General features: G+C 37.9%; 2 protein-coding genes across 2 annotated transcripts; one reads left to right on the top strand and one right to left on the bottom strand.

Moving 5' to 3' along the window:
- Positions 1-15: 15 nt before the first annotated feature.
- On the bottom strand, positions 16-3,064 carry LOC137988302 (uncharacterized). The gene is made up of 3 exons (XM_068834335.1): positions 2,992-3,064; positions 2,486-2,615; positions 16-817 (listed from the first exon to the last, which is right to left on the bottom strand). Exons 1-3 carry the CDS (start codon positions 3,062-3,064, stop codon positions 16-18), a joined length of 1,005 nt encoding a protein of 334 aa, XP_068690436.1.
- An 11,279-nt stretch (positions 3,065-14,343) lies between these two features.
- On the top strand, positions 14,344-15,132 carry LOC137988303 (uncharacterized). Its single transcript, XM_068834336.1, has one exon. It carries the CDS (start codon positions 14,344-14,346, stop codon positions 15,130-15,132), a length of 789 nt encoding a protein of 262 aa, XP_068690437.1.
- Positions 15,133-15,722: the final 590 nt, after the last annotated feature.

A 15,722-nucleotide genomic window follows, 5' to 3' on the forward strand; every position in this document is an offset into this window, starting at 1 on the left:
TATTTCACTCCTAATTTATGCGGACATGGGAAAGTTCTCCAAGAAACACAGCTTTGTAATGGGCCTGATCAGGGAACCGGTTTTCGTTTTAATCTCCACTGAACGCACGTGACCATCTTTAGTCTTGTGGACTCTGGTAACCCGACCTAAGGGCCATTGACCGCGATGGGTGTTCTCCTCTGTGAGCAAAAGGAAGTCGCCCATCTTAAGGTTTCGGCTAAAGTAGTTCCACTTGTGGCGTTGCTGCAACGTAATCAGATATTCTCGGAGCCAACGTTTCCAGAAAATGTTAGCTAGGTACTGGATTTGCCGCCAACGTCGCTGACAGTACTGATCTTGTTCCGAGAAAACTCCAGGGTGAATTGATCGGTTTGACCTCAGTAATGACAAATGACTTGGAGTGAGAGGCTCAGCATCTATTGGGTTGTCCGGGTTTGGCGTTAGAGGGCGAGAATTTATGACTGACTCAGTCTCAGCCATAAGGGTCAGCAGTGACTCATCGTTGACAAGTTGCTCTGGACGAAGGGCCTTGAGGATTCTCTTCACTGATTGAATGATTCTTTCCCAAACACCTCCCATGTGACTGGCTGTCCGTGGGTTGAAGATCCAATTGATCTCGCGCTGACTTGTTAACGCATTTGTCTTCTGTTGGTTCCATTCTGACAGTGCACTTCGCAGTCCTCGCTCGCCACCATGGAAATTGGTACTTTTATCGCTTCTGATGATTTCGGGACTTCCTCTCCTGGCAATAAACCTTCGCAGGGCGTCAATGAACAAATTCGTGTCTAAAGAGTGCGAAATCTCAATGTGGACAGCTCTGGAGGCCAAACAAGTAAACAAGCATCCGTAGCGTTTTACACTGCTGCGCTTGTCTTACTAGAAAGGGGCCAAAGTAGTCAATGCCTATGAACGTAAAGGGCGGTCAGTCTGGGGTTAGGCGCTCCGGAGGCAAGTCCGCCTTCTTTTGTTTCCCTGGTGGTGAAGCTCTCTTACGGCAGTAAAGACATCCTCTTAACACACGGCGCACCGCCACACGACCCTTGACTATCCAAAATTTCTGTCTTATGGAAGATAACACGTGTTCTCTACCACCATGGGCTAACTCTTCATGGTACTTCCTAACAATCAAATCCGTTACATGGTGTTTTTTGGGAAGGAGAACTGGATGCTTGATCTCAGTTGGAATCGGTGCGTTTTGCAATCGACCTCTAAGCGTAAGATTCTATCGATCAGTATTGGGCACAACTTGCGAAGGGGACTCTGACTTCATCACTTGAGAAAAATGCTCTTTGAAGGCTTCCCTCTGGACACACACAATCATCCCAGCAATCTTCTTCCGACATAACTCTTGCAGAATCAACTTCGCTGACAATGTGAAGGGCGCCAAGAACCCAAGGGGGTCATAAACCGAGCTTGCCACTGACAATATACCTCTTCGGGTTGGTGGTCTTTCCTTGGCAATGACTTTAAAACAGAACTCATCGGTCCGAACTCTCCACTTTACTCCTAGAGCATGCTCCGTGAGCATCTCGTCAAAGTCCAAGTTAACAACGGATTTCGCTCTTCGACTCGGAGGGATGCTTGCCAAGACTTCTCTGTCGTTAAGCTGAATCCGCCCCGTGATAACAACTCAGTCAACATTTTCACAAGTAGCCGTGCATCGTGAGGCGTTCTGACGTTCTGAAATTTGTTTTTATTGTTTAACAGCTTGCCTTTCATGGTTGCTCTGGATACAAAGTCGCGAGAATCTCAATATAAAATTCTCCATAGATTTTTAACTACAAACATCCTTTTAAAGAAAATGGGCAAGGTGGATTCCTCATAATGCTCTTTTTGTGGAACTGTAGACGAATCCCTTGAACATCTCTTTGTATCTTGTTCCATCATCACAACGCTTTGGAATGATTTGATTTGCTGGTGTAGAGGTATAAGTATCCAAACTGATTCACTTTGCGCTTTAGATATATTATTTGGTTTATGGAAAAGGAAGGACGACTTGTTGGTATTGAATCATGTTATTATTATTGCTTAACAATACATTTATTATTGCAGAAATAATGTTTTAAATCCGTCCTTCTCCGTTCTTTTATCAAAAATCGATTCAGTTTATGATATTGAAAGTAGAATTGCAAGTTTAAATAATAAATTAAGTATACACTCGTCAAAATGGGGCAAGTATATGGAGAGATAACAACAGTTCAAGTGCTGGTATCGATTTGCGCAAGAAATTTATAATTTGTTGTTACTAATTCTTACAACATCCTGTTTATGTTATATTGTTGTTGTTGTTTTGTTGTTCTTTGTGTGTGTAAAGTATTACATTATTACAGAAAAAAAAATCAATAAAATAAAAATAATAATAAAAAAAGTATTCACGATCTCGCTGGGAAAGGTATCCTTGTTGTCTTCTGCTGTTCTCAACACACAAAAACAGGCACAACTTGGGGACGATGTAGCTCCGAAAACGTGGACCGCCATCTTATACTCTGCTGGGGTGCTGTGCAGTTCTCCATTCGGCCACCAGAGGAAACGCAAAGCGTCACGGTCACGTGGATCAACTCTGGCCTGATGAAACATGGACTCTATGTCAGTGATTATAACGGAACGGACTTCTCCTGTCGGAATTGCATCAAAACACCGATCAGGTTATTTTTCAGGTCAGGTCATTGCATCAACTGGTCATTCAATGAGGTACCCATGTATTTGGCGGCACAATCAAAAACTACACGAACCTTGTCCGGTTTCCTGGCCATGGTGCAGACAACTGGATGATGAGGAAGGTACCAGACGATCTTTCCTTCAACAGACATCCTCTCGTGGAGGAGTCTTTACTGCGTGACCCTTAGACAAATTTTCGTCCATAGTAGTGTTGTACTTCCTATGAAGTTCTTCATCCTTTAGAAGTCGTCTCTTCAGCGAACATAGCCTCGACTCAGCGAAACTACGGTTGTTTGGGATCGAAGGCGGTCGATTTCTCCAAGGCAACCTGACCTGATAATGACTTATCTGTTTTTGTAACCGTCTCATTCATAATCTTCAAGGCTCGTTTGTCTTCTAATGACATGCACACCTCAGATGCGGCTAAACTTTCACCGAAGTCAGTCAACCAGAACCTCTTCACTTGCGACAGGAAGTCTTCACTTCATCCAGGAAACGCACAAAGTTCACGTGAAATTCTTCGTGAGGATTCTTGGGACCAACTGGGCCCAATAGGGTCCATCCTAACGGGAACTTGACTGCATACGGTTCATCGCTTGCCCCTTTCCTCTCGTGTAACACCCAAAATGCCTCGGGACAATCTCCGCCAATCGAAAGCATTACTGTCTGATCATCAATCTGGGGAAAACTCAAATCTTGGAGATGGGGCCATCGCCTTAAATCATCAGGTACTGGAATGCTCTTCTCTGACACGGGAATTCTTTCAACAGACCACACTCTAGGCGGGCAGAGATCCTTTACACCATCTATGCTGCTGACCTTCAGACCAACCTCCAACCCACTTTGTTCTTCAGTGTTACTAAGGGTAGTAAGAGTAAACTGCCGGTTTATCCCATTCAAACCAAGCTTCTCCAATAGTCGATGATCACACAATGACACGTCTGAACCGTCATCCAGCAATGTGTATGTCTCAATGACCCGACCGTTACATAAACCTTGAACGCGTACAGGGGTGACTTGAAGGCAGACCCGTTTCCTGCCGGCCCCAACGATGCCGTTTGTTGCCGTAGCCGACGCTTGGTGTGAAACTACTCTGTGATCTACGTCGTTATTATCACGCGCCCCATCCGGGGGATGCAGTAGGGTGTGATGTTTTCTTATGCAACCAGACCTTTCGCACGCTCTTACCGTTGCGCACCCCTTTGCGTAATGACCAGGTACCAAACAGTTTCTGCAAATATGCTTTTGGAACAAGAGATCCAGGCGTTCCTGATAAGTCTTCGCTTTAAAGGCTATGCAGTTAGGGTTAGGGTTAGGGTTGGGGTTAGGGTTAGGCTATGCAGTCCTTCGAGAAATGTGACTTTAAGCACAAAGGACAATGCGGGCTGGAAGTACAGACTTCAGGAGGAGGGTAACTACGCGTGACATCGCGAGGTCCAAGGCTGATACATTTATCCGTGGTTACATCTCTGCGTGTGATCCTACTCGAATCTCTCGATGCGAAACATCACGTGGATGGTCAACTACATTGCTCCTTATCTCACGTGGACTTTCGTGCCAGCTCTCTAGAGCACTAACACTTCTCACAGCCAGGGTTGTACCTCGACGCGGGGTATCATTCCTTTTTCTCTGTTGAGGTCTACCACTGCTTCTGTCTCTCGAACTGTTCACATTCAAGCGCTGACCAAACATGTTACTTGCAATAGCAGCGCTTCGCTGAATAAAAGCGATGAGATCGGAAAAACGTGGGCGTCCCCCATCTCGGAAAATGTTCTCTGCACGCTCAACCCATTTAGTCTGAAGGCGCGGGGGTAGGCGATCCATAATCTTCAACAACGCGTTCAGAGTTTTTTTAATCTGCATTATAACCGGTTTGAGACAAGGTGATCTCACATTTTAGCATCTGACGAGCAACTTTCAGCAACGCTGATCCGTCAGTTGGCTTTATCATCTGACCCTTGGTTAGTTGGTTTACATGGGCTTGAGCAACAATGTGAGGTCTTCCAAACTGATGATACAAGATCTCCCTAGCTTTCTCATAACCACGTTCTGACTCGTACATGCAGCAGTTCTCAATAAGCTGTTGGCTTCACCCATACAATACTGGATAAGATACGCCAACCGTTTTCGAGGATCGCTAATCAAAGTGGCAATGTTGACATCGAAATTATGAATAAACTGGCAATACTCCAACGGATCTCCATCGAATGTTAATATCTCAGCTCTAGGGATATTGAAACCTACATCTAAGGCTGACGCTAAGGTCCTGACCAGATCTTCCACCTTACTTTCATTTTGGTCTGTGTGAGAGGGTTGAGGAGCGCTACCGATAGGCGATGTTGGTAACCTGCTACTCCATCCAGCAACCAATGGGTTTAAGCTATGACTCTTCGTGACTACTGATTCAACCGGAGAAGAAATAGCTTGCCTTACCGGCTCGCTCATAGCGCTTGGCGTCGGAGCAGGACCGGACCAAGGAAACCCTTTAGGACCCCCGGGCCCTTGGCGAGTACTTTCCAGACTCGCTTGAGTTGCATCAAGCGCTACAGGATCGAAAACTGGGACTGACCATACCTTCTCGCTCGCGGTTGCCAATTCGAATTCATGAATCAACTTAAGTCTCTGTGCCTCGTTTTCCAACTGAGCTCGCCTTTGCTCAAGTTCTTGAGTTAGTTTCAGTTGCTGCAGCTTAAGGTGAGCTAATACACGGCGTTCCTTAGCTTCACGAGGTCGCGCACTTGATGTACTTGCCGCTTGACTGTTAATACTTGCAAGACTCTTTGACGACTTTGACAACTTGGAATTCGGGCGACCGTTCATTGAAATCAGTGAGGCCGCTTGACTAATGGAATCCTAAGGTTCTACAGGGGGTGTAGAACGAAACGCTTCACTATCTATCCAAAATTCTATCCTCAACATAAAGTTCTGTCCCCTCTCAACCTGAGCCACAAATGAATCCTCAAAGGACTTTCTTTCTTCATTGTCTGGAAGAAGTGCCAACATAGAGAAATGAATGTCCTCAAAGCGTGAAAACGTGGTGTTAATTAAGTCCTTTTTTAACAAAACCTCCTCAACTCGACCAGAATCACCCATCAACCTCTCAACTTCATTACACAACCTCGTTAACCATGACAGATAACCACTTTTAGAATTTTTCATGTGGGAAACATCTTGTCTAGAAACGCCTTCATGACCAAGTTCTAACAGACCACTAACGGCGAGATCCTCGCTGTACTTCGAAGCCATCCGTACTTTCACTTTACTTGTTACATTCGCAAACGATATGAACGACAGAATTAACTCGACAAAAAAACAACTTTACTTTAATCGGAACACACGCCTCTGCCTACAAGAAACCGGGGGCAATGCGAGGTTCGCGAATGTGTGCAACAAGACAGGAAAAAGGAGTACTCCGTTAAACAGGACGAAAAAACGATTTAACAAAATTTTCGGTCCTAACATAGTTCTACTAATAGGCCCCTTGGGGAATAACAAGAAAACTCCTAAGACACTAAACTAATTGTGCTCACTAACGAGGTAGTGTAACTTGAGTAAAAAAGAATATGACCAAAAGAAAGGAATAATAATAATAATAATAATAATTCGCAGACAAAAAGGAGTTATAAACTGTCCGCAACAATAATCTTGGTTCAATAAATGGTAATTTAAATCAATAGCAAAAAAAATCAGATAAAATTGCATTTAATCAAAACGTGGATGCCAATAACTTCAATATACAAAATGATAAATCTCCTGTTGATAGTCATGATGCAATATCATTATCGTTTTTAAGCAATCAATTAAGTGATTATGCTCATAGAACAGGAACTGATTTTCCAGGTGATATTGACATGCCAAATAACAGTATTTATGGAATTAAAAACGTTGATAATAATAATTCTGCTGTAAATAAAAAATACGTGGACGATAAAATTAGTAAAATTAAACAAAATAGTATTGATTTAAACCATATCTTAAAAAAAATTGAAGCATTTCAATGACTAATGATTTTAATCTCAGTGATAATAAAATTATAAATTTAAAAAAAGGAACTGGTAATAAAGATGCAGTTAATTTAGGACAACTTAACGAAGCTAATTCTGTAATTGAAACCAATATATCAAAAGCATATTTGAAAAAGGATGGTTTAACTCTACTCACAGGAAATCTTAATAATTACAAAATAACTAATTTACAAAAAGGAACACAAGATACTGATTTGATAAATTTAAAACAATTAACGGAAGTCATATAACATCACAAACAAATCGTGAAAATGTGTTTGAATATGTTATGAAATTGAGTAGCAAATTTAGTGTTGATTTTGGAATTAACAGTGTTAATCTCGTAAATAATTTTGAAGACATGCCTCATTTAAAAAAACAGCATTTCTTTGTTCGTTACAAAACTCAAATCAAAATTCTGAATATAAAGGAAAATTTGATATCAACCTTTCTAAATTACTAAGAGACAATTTTTCTTCAGATTATACTCTTGTTGTTGAATGTTACTTTAAAATGCGGGGTTTTCAAATATATTCTAATGAATTTCTTTCAATGACAGTTAAATTTTAATCTTTAAACAAGATAATATCAAAACAGTCATTAAAAAAAAGTGTCAAACGAATATCATTAATGATATTCGACGTATTCTACAAATGCAACCTGACGGTACTTCAAACTAAATTCAAAGAAGATTGTATGTTACTCTAACAGCTACATATGATAACACTAGTCCTAAAAGTCTTCCTTTATATTTCGTTTGCTACGGTATAAAAAATGCTCTGCAAAATAACGTTGATATGACAATATACGATTTTGACAAGTCCTTTGAAACAATGAAAATGTGTATACCAATTGACATGAATGGCTTTGATGTTTTAAAAACATCACATTATTTACACGGTTATCTAATCACCACTTTATCAGATAAAACATTTATTATAAATGGAGGTAAAAGAGTTTTACTTTCTAATAACTCAATAATCAAACAAATTCAAATTATGTATAATACTTTCAAATTTAATTATAAACTACTCCACACTCAAATTCATTATGGGTTTCGTTTGTCATTACATGATTTTTTCGTATCAGATCAGAATACACAAAAGCAGACATTTAATATGAATCTAACATTACAAAAAGGAGAATCTAACATTACAAAACAGATATTTTAGAGTCGAACTATTAAATAAAGATGTACCAAACGAAGAGCTCGACATCTTGATTAAATATATTCATTAAAATAATATATATAATATTATAATGACAACTGACCCAAAAATATTTAATTTTAATCATATAAGCAAAAATCTATCAGATGAAAAAATTAAAGAAATAAAAGATTTGTGTAAATATTATCACAAAAAAGTTTGGTCTTATAAAAAATCATTTCAACATTACCAAAAAATGCATCTATCTACCAATCTTGGTTCAGCTGGCTTAGTAGTTATTGGCACAATAGCAGGTGGAATCCCTCTTAATGTTATTATTTTAGGAGCTATTTCAGGAGCCAGTGTTCTTTTACAAACATATGCTACTGCAAAAAAATATGATCGTAAATTAGAAAATTGCAGATTTGCTTATACTAGTTATTTTGATATATTATCAGAACTCAGAAATAGTTTAAGAAGCGGTGATTTTAATGAATCAACTTTTTTAACAAATGCTCTATCATAGATAATATTATAATCGATAATTTCCCAACTATTTCAGACAAAATAATGAAAAAATATGATAAAAAATTCATAGTTCAATCAACAAACAAAGCTGATTGCAATATTTCTCATAATCATACAAAGTCTTTTTGGATTTAGTAATTGGAACATTAAAATTAAAATTCTATTTTTCAAAAAGCTTGCGTATTATAATTTTGATTGATATTATCCTTTTTCTATCTTTGTTAAGTTGTGGTAAAACCGTGTTTATTTGACCAAATGTCTTGCAAACACGGTTTGTTATGGCTCTTGATATTTGTAATTTGCTTTTGTGTTCTATATCTGATAATACATTTTGAACATGGTATTTTCTTATATAGACTGACTTTTTACGAATCTTGCACATATTTTCATAAAAATCGATGTAATTAGTTTTAAGCAGCTCATTACCAATTTGTCCACAGTTAATGCATAGTAAACGGCTATTATCTTCAATTATATCAGGTTGTTCACAGCAATTACTTTGTTCGTCCGTGTAATAATCAGATATTTGATGTTCACAAAATGGACAATTTATATAATTTTGACTGAATTCATCATGTAGTTCAATTGTGCAATTCATGTATATTATTATATGAGATAATATTTTAAACGCATCAACTTCCTGTTTTTTCAAGATTGACACGCTATGGTGATTATGCGAATATTTAAACATATTGGGTTGCAGTATTTGATTTATTATTTGTTTCAATGTGTTGTTTAAGTATTTAGTCGAGTGGTTTTGTTTCATTGCTTATTATAGTGGTATATTTCTTTTGTCTGTTTAAATATTTGTTTCTAAAACTAATAAAGAAAATATATAAGCAATAGTATCCAAGCATTGTTTATTTATATTTAGTTTTAGTTGAAAATATTTATAAAAATGCTTAATCCAAATGCTTAATCAAGTGTTTTTGTTCAAAACTTGTTTCAATGTTTTGTTCAAAATTTTTTTCAATATTTTGTTGAATATTTGTTTCTAAACTTTAAAACCAATAAAAAAATCTTTTTGGCTAATACTTACCCCAACCAAAAAAAAAGCAATAAATGAGGTAAATTTTTTTGATCAAGCTTCGCAAGATTGAAGAAAATTCAGTTCTTTATTACTTTCCCACCTAGTTGGGGTAGGGCTTAAAGAAGCGAAAAGGCTTAATCGCTTCTTTACTTTTTTTTTTTCATGCCCGACTTCGCTTCGCTCGTTGCCAAAAAAAAGTCGCATCTATATTCTTATTCAATATTGTGATCAGTGTTTTGTTAAGTGTTTTTGTTTCAATGAGCAAGCTCATTCACTGTCACTTCGTTCCCTTTTCGCTTTGCAAGCAAGCTTGATTTCATCACGGGCTACGCTAGTGTCGAGTGTATTTGTCTGCTGCTATTTTTTACAGCTTTGGAAAAATTTTGGTAGTATTAATGTACTAAACTTCAGCTGTCCTGAAGTGTAGTACATGACTACTTACAAGGGGGCTCCCCAATATGGTTGATAATCCTCGTTCTCGTATAAGGGCTTGGGGACGAATTGGAAGTACCAGGCTGGCACAACAATAATAATGATAATAATAATAATAATAATAATAATAATAATAATAATAATAATAATAATAATAATAATAATAATAATAATAATGATAACAATTATTATTATCTTGTTTTCGCACATTGGATTTCCAATGGAACTTCAGTACTCCAGGAAGCTTGGTGACAACAAGTCTCCTCAAACTTCTAAGACCTTCCTAAGAATCCTTCCCGTGTTCAGAATAACACTTTTCTGAAGCTCGACTATCTTGGTCTCTAGACCAATATTCTCTAGTCTCCTCTTTAATTCCTTTGGAACTGTTCCAAATGTTCCGATTACAATAGGAATTACCATTGTTTTCATTTTCCATAACTTCTTCAATTCTCTTGCTAGATCCTGGTATTTATTATTATTATTATTATTATTATTATTATTATTATTATGTACAAATAACGATTTCACATTTCTGAAACAGTTCTTTTGAACTATCACATCAATATGAAACTCTATTAATTCCAAAAGGCACGTGACAACACTTCGATTTTTTCTTTTCGATCACGTACGTTAAAGTAAAGTTTTATCATCAATACTAGAAGAAAACTGTATGTCTTTAAACTGCATTCGGTCATTAAACTCTTTTATTTTTCAGTAACAAAGGTTTAGTACCTTAGTTTAAATAATCTTGATTTCATATTGAATTTTGCTTTTTTTAATGTGTGTGTTTTGTTAAAGATTTTTCGTATCGTTTTCCGCAAAACGAGCAAATCTACCGTCATCCACTTTTGCTTCAAAAAAGATCGCTCTCAGTCGTCGTCGGAGTTTCGCCTTAGCCTGCTAACTACCTTAGGCAATAAAAATTGAGGGTCAATGAGTTCGTTTTAGATATATCAGCGCTTCAACACAAAATAAAGGACCATTTTAGATAGTTCTTTTGTTGCCATTCTTATCTATTACGTCACATCAATATATGCTTATTCTTAAGCAATTATCGCTGTTTAATGTGGAACCATAACATTTCCATTAAATATAACAGTGTTGTAAAGTTCATCTTTACAATAACACATTCCCTGTAAATTGTTGAGACCGGTTTGAGCCACCTTAAAATAAATTAGTGCAACGTTAACTTACCTTTGGATTAGTTTCCATCATACATTACGTTTCCTGTTTTCATTTCTAAATATCGTGATAACAATGAAATAACTCAACTCCCAGGAACAATTTTCTCAGGACTCACTTCTTTATCTTACCTGTAAGTATATTGCACTAAATACACTTTAAAAATATGACATAGCTATGCGCCTGGTCACTCCACAAGGAATTGTCTGACTTAGTTACAAAGCGATTCCCACAGCTGATCTAAATCAAGTCTCAATAAGAGTTAATACGGACCGTTTTAAGTCTAAAATTAAAGTACTCTTTGACCTTACCCTTCTAATGTTAATTCTATGTTGCTTTATAATTGAGGCCAATTGGGATTAATTGTAATGCCACGAGTCTTATCTACCAAGAATTCAGTAAAGTCATAATCAGCGAGATCTGAGGAACTAAACTAGAATAAAATTGAAACCAGAATTGATTGCATCGTTCTTCCCTATTTAGAATTAAAAAATTTTGTGGCTGGAGATTTTTTGTAAACGAAGTGTTAATTAAGCAACGGTTTGGTACTTAAGAGCCACCTCTCTTAAGGAGGTTTAACCAGTTTAAACACTTTCAACAAACTGTACTATTTGGAAGGATTGAATCTACCAAACGTTTTTACTTCATGGTAATGTTATAATGTCATATAAAACAAAAATAGATGCTTATATAAATGCAAGCATTAATGTGACGTTGTGGATGACTACAGAAAAAAAAAAAGATTCATCTAACCCTAAAAGACTACATCTTGTTTTTAAACAGATATATCTTAAAAAGAAACTGGGTGACCCCGTCTTTTTATTGCTGGCGAGTGAATAGCATACTGGTATGAAAGTTTCTTCAAAGTTTAAAAAAAATTCTTTGGGGCTGATTCATAGCCACCTTCACAATTAAAAAAAAATTAAGGTCTCTCTAAATCCGCTCCAGAGAATTTTTTTAAACTTTGCAGAGAGTTTCGTCTTAGCCAACTAATCACTTTTCGACAATAAAAAATGGGAGTCACCGAGCTCGTTTTAAATAAATAAACGCTTAAACGCAAACTATAGGTCGTTTTTAGATGGTTCTTTTTATGCTTTACCCCCTATAAATTCCACAACGTCTTAGAAATAGTGCTGCATATCCTGAAGCTTTTTTACTGGGCCTTAAGACAATAATCACAAAGTTAAGGTTGGAGTTAATTGGCTATGGACAAAGGCCCATAGCCGCTCTAATAAAATGTTTAATAATTTCCAACTTAAGGAGGCTCGAAAGGGTTTTCAGCTGAGCGCGCGCGCGTAAGCCACACACGCAATTCGTAGGCTGCTTGCGTCAGCTCATGATTTAAATGGGTCACCAGAAATAAACAAATACCGCTAATTTCGCTTACCTTTCTCCAACTCCTATGTACATGGCATATAAATAGACATCTCCTATTCACGAAAACTACGAAAATTCTACTTAAACTGTTTAATAGTTACTTAAATCCGTTTGTGTAGACCTGTAGCTCCACTCGCGTGCGGACTCGAACGAGCGGGTGACGCATGCGTAAATGCTGATCTTGTAACCCCCTAATTTTTCCTGATTTTGCAACTTTACTCGTTTATATCTCTGCTTCTGAACGGTGAATTTTTTTCATTTTTTGCATGTTAGCTTAGATTAATTTAAACCGTTTGTCTTTCAAATTCTGTAGGTGAAAAAAATAATTAGAGGCACAATTCAAAAAAACGTATTTTTCTGAAAAACTGACCTACAGATTTTGTTGAATTTTTAATATTTTAGAGAGTATTTCTAACATTATCTGGTAATGATGAATGAGAAAACTTCACCGTCCCGTTTCTTCAAAAAGGACCACATATGTTGAATTTAAGGCTCAAAGAAATGCTTAATATCGTTGCCATGGTAACATTATTTTGGAGGAAAACATAATGTGAGAAATCAGCGATAGGTACTTAATACCCTGGCCAAATTTCATCTTGATATGATTGCCCTAACTGTATCTAAGGACAGAATATTTTTATTTGTTTGAAAAAAGGAGAAACTATTTCGAGCCTCCTTAACTTAACTTACAATGGTAAACTTATTTCTGGCCCAGAAAAGGTGAGGGCCCAAAACACGCAAAAAAGCATAATTATTTCCTAAAATCATGATGCTTGCCCCACCCAAAGGAAATGCAGCACTACTATAGCCAATAAAAGAGGAAGAAACCTAATGATAACATTAAAATGATGGAAATGGATTTTTATCCAAATTTTTAAAGAAGACTACTGCCCTTGCAAGTCAGCCCTTGATGGAACACAACTTTTTGGTGGATGGACTGCCGCCCTTGCTAGTCAGCCCTACATCGCATAGCAAAAATAAACCTAAGTATTTATAAACAGAACTCCCAGGCTGATCATAACCACTGCCCTTGCAGGTCAGATGATCAGCCTGGAGTTATGGAACAAGTAACTTCCCCCGCAAGCTACCTGTGTACTTATGAAATTATGAAATGAAATTAAGATCATAAAGAAGGAATCCGAACAACATGTTTCTGAAAAGCATTGGACATCCAACGGCCCAAAGCCCTGATCTGGGCATCAGACACTCCAGCCTCTCCGGCATAAGAAGCAGCCCCTATCCGAAAACTATGCCCATTGTATCTAGATGGGTCAAGACCACAGTACTTAAAGGCAATGGAGAGTTGGTTGGTAAAATAAGTTCTAACGACTGCAGAACCATAAGCTAAAATAAAAAGGGGGGCCTGGCTTAGGCCCTTTAACAGACAAATAGTCTAACATCAGATGCACTGGACAAAATTGATCTTGACGATTTATCACCAAAGAAAAGGGTCGTTGGTTATAGTTATGCTTAAAATCCAAAAATGTGCACTTCAGTGCTACAACCTTTTGATTTTTATCCACCAACTGCACCAGCTGATGAAGCTGCATAGGAGATACTACCAAAACAGGTAGACCGCGAATTCATAGACAAGCGTCGCCGTTGACTTCGGCGCCAAACGTCAACGATTTTGGTCACGTGGCTTTGTTTGTCTCACCAAGAAGGTGAACCCATATGGTCACATTCCAGTGCGTGATTGAACAATGGCGTATTCTGTAAATAGCAAAGGGCGAACTCAACAAATTGCGGGAAATCCATAGATGAAAGCTTAAGAGGAAGCATTTTAGACTCCATTATAGCGGAAGGCGGAGACCCGGCATCAGGGTTCTTTCCTGGAAGATATTCCGATGTTGCCGATCGGTTTAGAGTTTCAAATAAGTTTGTTTCAAAGTTGTGGCAAAATTTCTGCACCACTGATGAACATTTACCGTCTAAGAAGAAATCAGGTAATCCTTCACACCTTAAGCCTGAGGACGTACAGTTGATGGAATTTCTTAAAAAGGAGAAGCCTTCCCTTCCGTATGAATCGATTAAAGAAGTGCTTGAAAACTATAGCACATTAGACGGAGGAAGGTCTTTATCAGCGATTGGAAATGCTATCAGGAATAAGTTGCCTGAGGGACCTTTTACTAGGAAGCGGTTAACAAAGGCATCTGTGGAAAAATTTACCCCTGCGAACACTCGTTACTGTCAGCAGTTTCTAAATACTCTGAGTGCTTTGCCACCAGAAAAACTCAAGTTCTTTGACGAGGCTGGTGTTCACACTGGGACAGGAAATCCCGTTTATGGAAATTCTCTCAGAGGAGAAGGAGCGGTTGAAGTAATTTCTGGCAATAAGAAAGGTGCAAATGTAAAACTTAACCTATTGTGTGGACTGGAAGGAGTACTTTACGCAAATACTGTGGAGGGAGCTTCAGATTCTACAAATTTTCTTAATTTCTTTGCCGAAGCTGGCCAAGTCACAACTCCACTTGGAAATCCCGCCATCGAATTTGGCGATTATATCATACTTGACAACTGCTCCACACATCGATACGAGACTGGGAACATTTTGCAAAGATGGTTATTGCAGATGGGAGCACAAGTCATTTATACTCCATCCCTTTCACCAGAATTAAACGTTGCAGAATACGTTTTCAATAAAATGAAAACTGTGTTAAAGAGGGAAGAATTCGGACGCGTCTTGCGGGAAAACATTCATGTAGCAATCTACGAGGCGTTAGAACTCGTAACTACTGAAGACATGTTTGGTTTTTATAAGTTTATATTGTAGCTGTTTTGATTAGTTCATTTCTCAAATACAATAAGTGTTTTACTGTCCCAACTGCACGTGTTGGCGACCGAAATATTGTTTGCATTTTCGAAATCTTTTCCGACTTTTCCCAGCAGAGAGCACAGGCTGTAGGTTCTGAAAGCATGTCGCTGGCTATTGTAAGCAACGTTTGCGCTGTTCGTTCGTGCAATGTAAGGTAATCAAGGATACAATTAAATGTACATGATGTAGGCAATATTGTATTTTATGCCTTCATTCTGCTCATTTGATTTGTTTGCCGACGTGACGACCGCGTGTTTGTTTACTTTACCTGCTTCGCTTCATGACTTGTTCAGTTGTACAAATATCGCATGAAATTTTAATACTAGTATTTCTGTGAAAACACGGCTCACTTCTTTAGCTACAGTATCCAAATTTCAACACATTTATGTGAAAATCTCAAGAGTTACAAAGTACGTTCCTTTTGAAAACACAACAAGATTCTAGTCGGTAATTTACACAGACATTTCGTGTCTCCATATTCGTAATTGACCGGAAACTATTTTGGGTTTTTCAGTTCGGACAGATTATTAAGCAGAGCATTTGCAGCA

This window comes from Montipora foliosa, unplaced genomic scaffold (assembly GCF_036669935.1).
Source record: "Montipora foliosa isolate CH-2021 unplaced genomic scaffold, ASM3666993v2 scaffold_412, whole genome shotgun sequence".
Lineage (NCBI taxonomy): Eukaryota > Metazoa > Cnidaria > Anthozoa > Scleractinia > Acroporidae > Montipora > Montipora foliosa.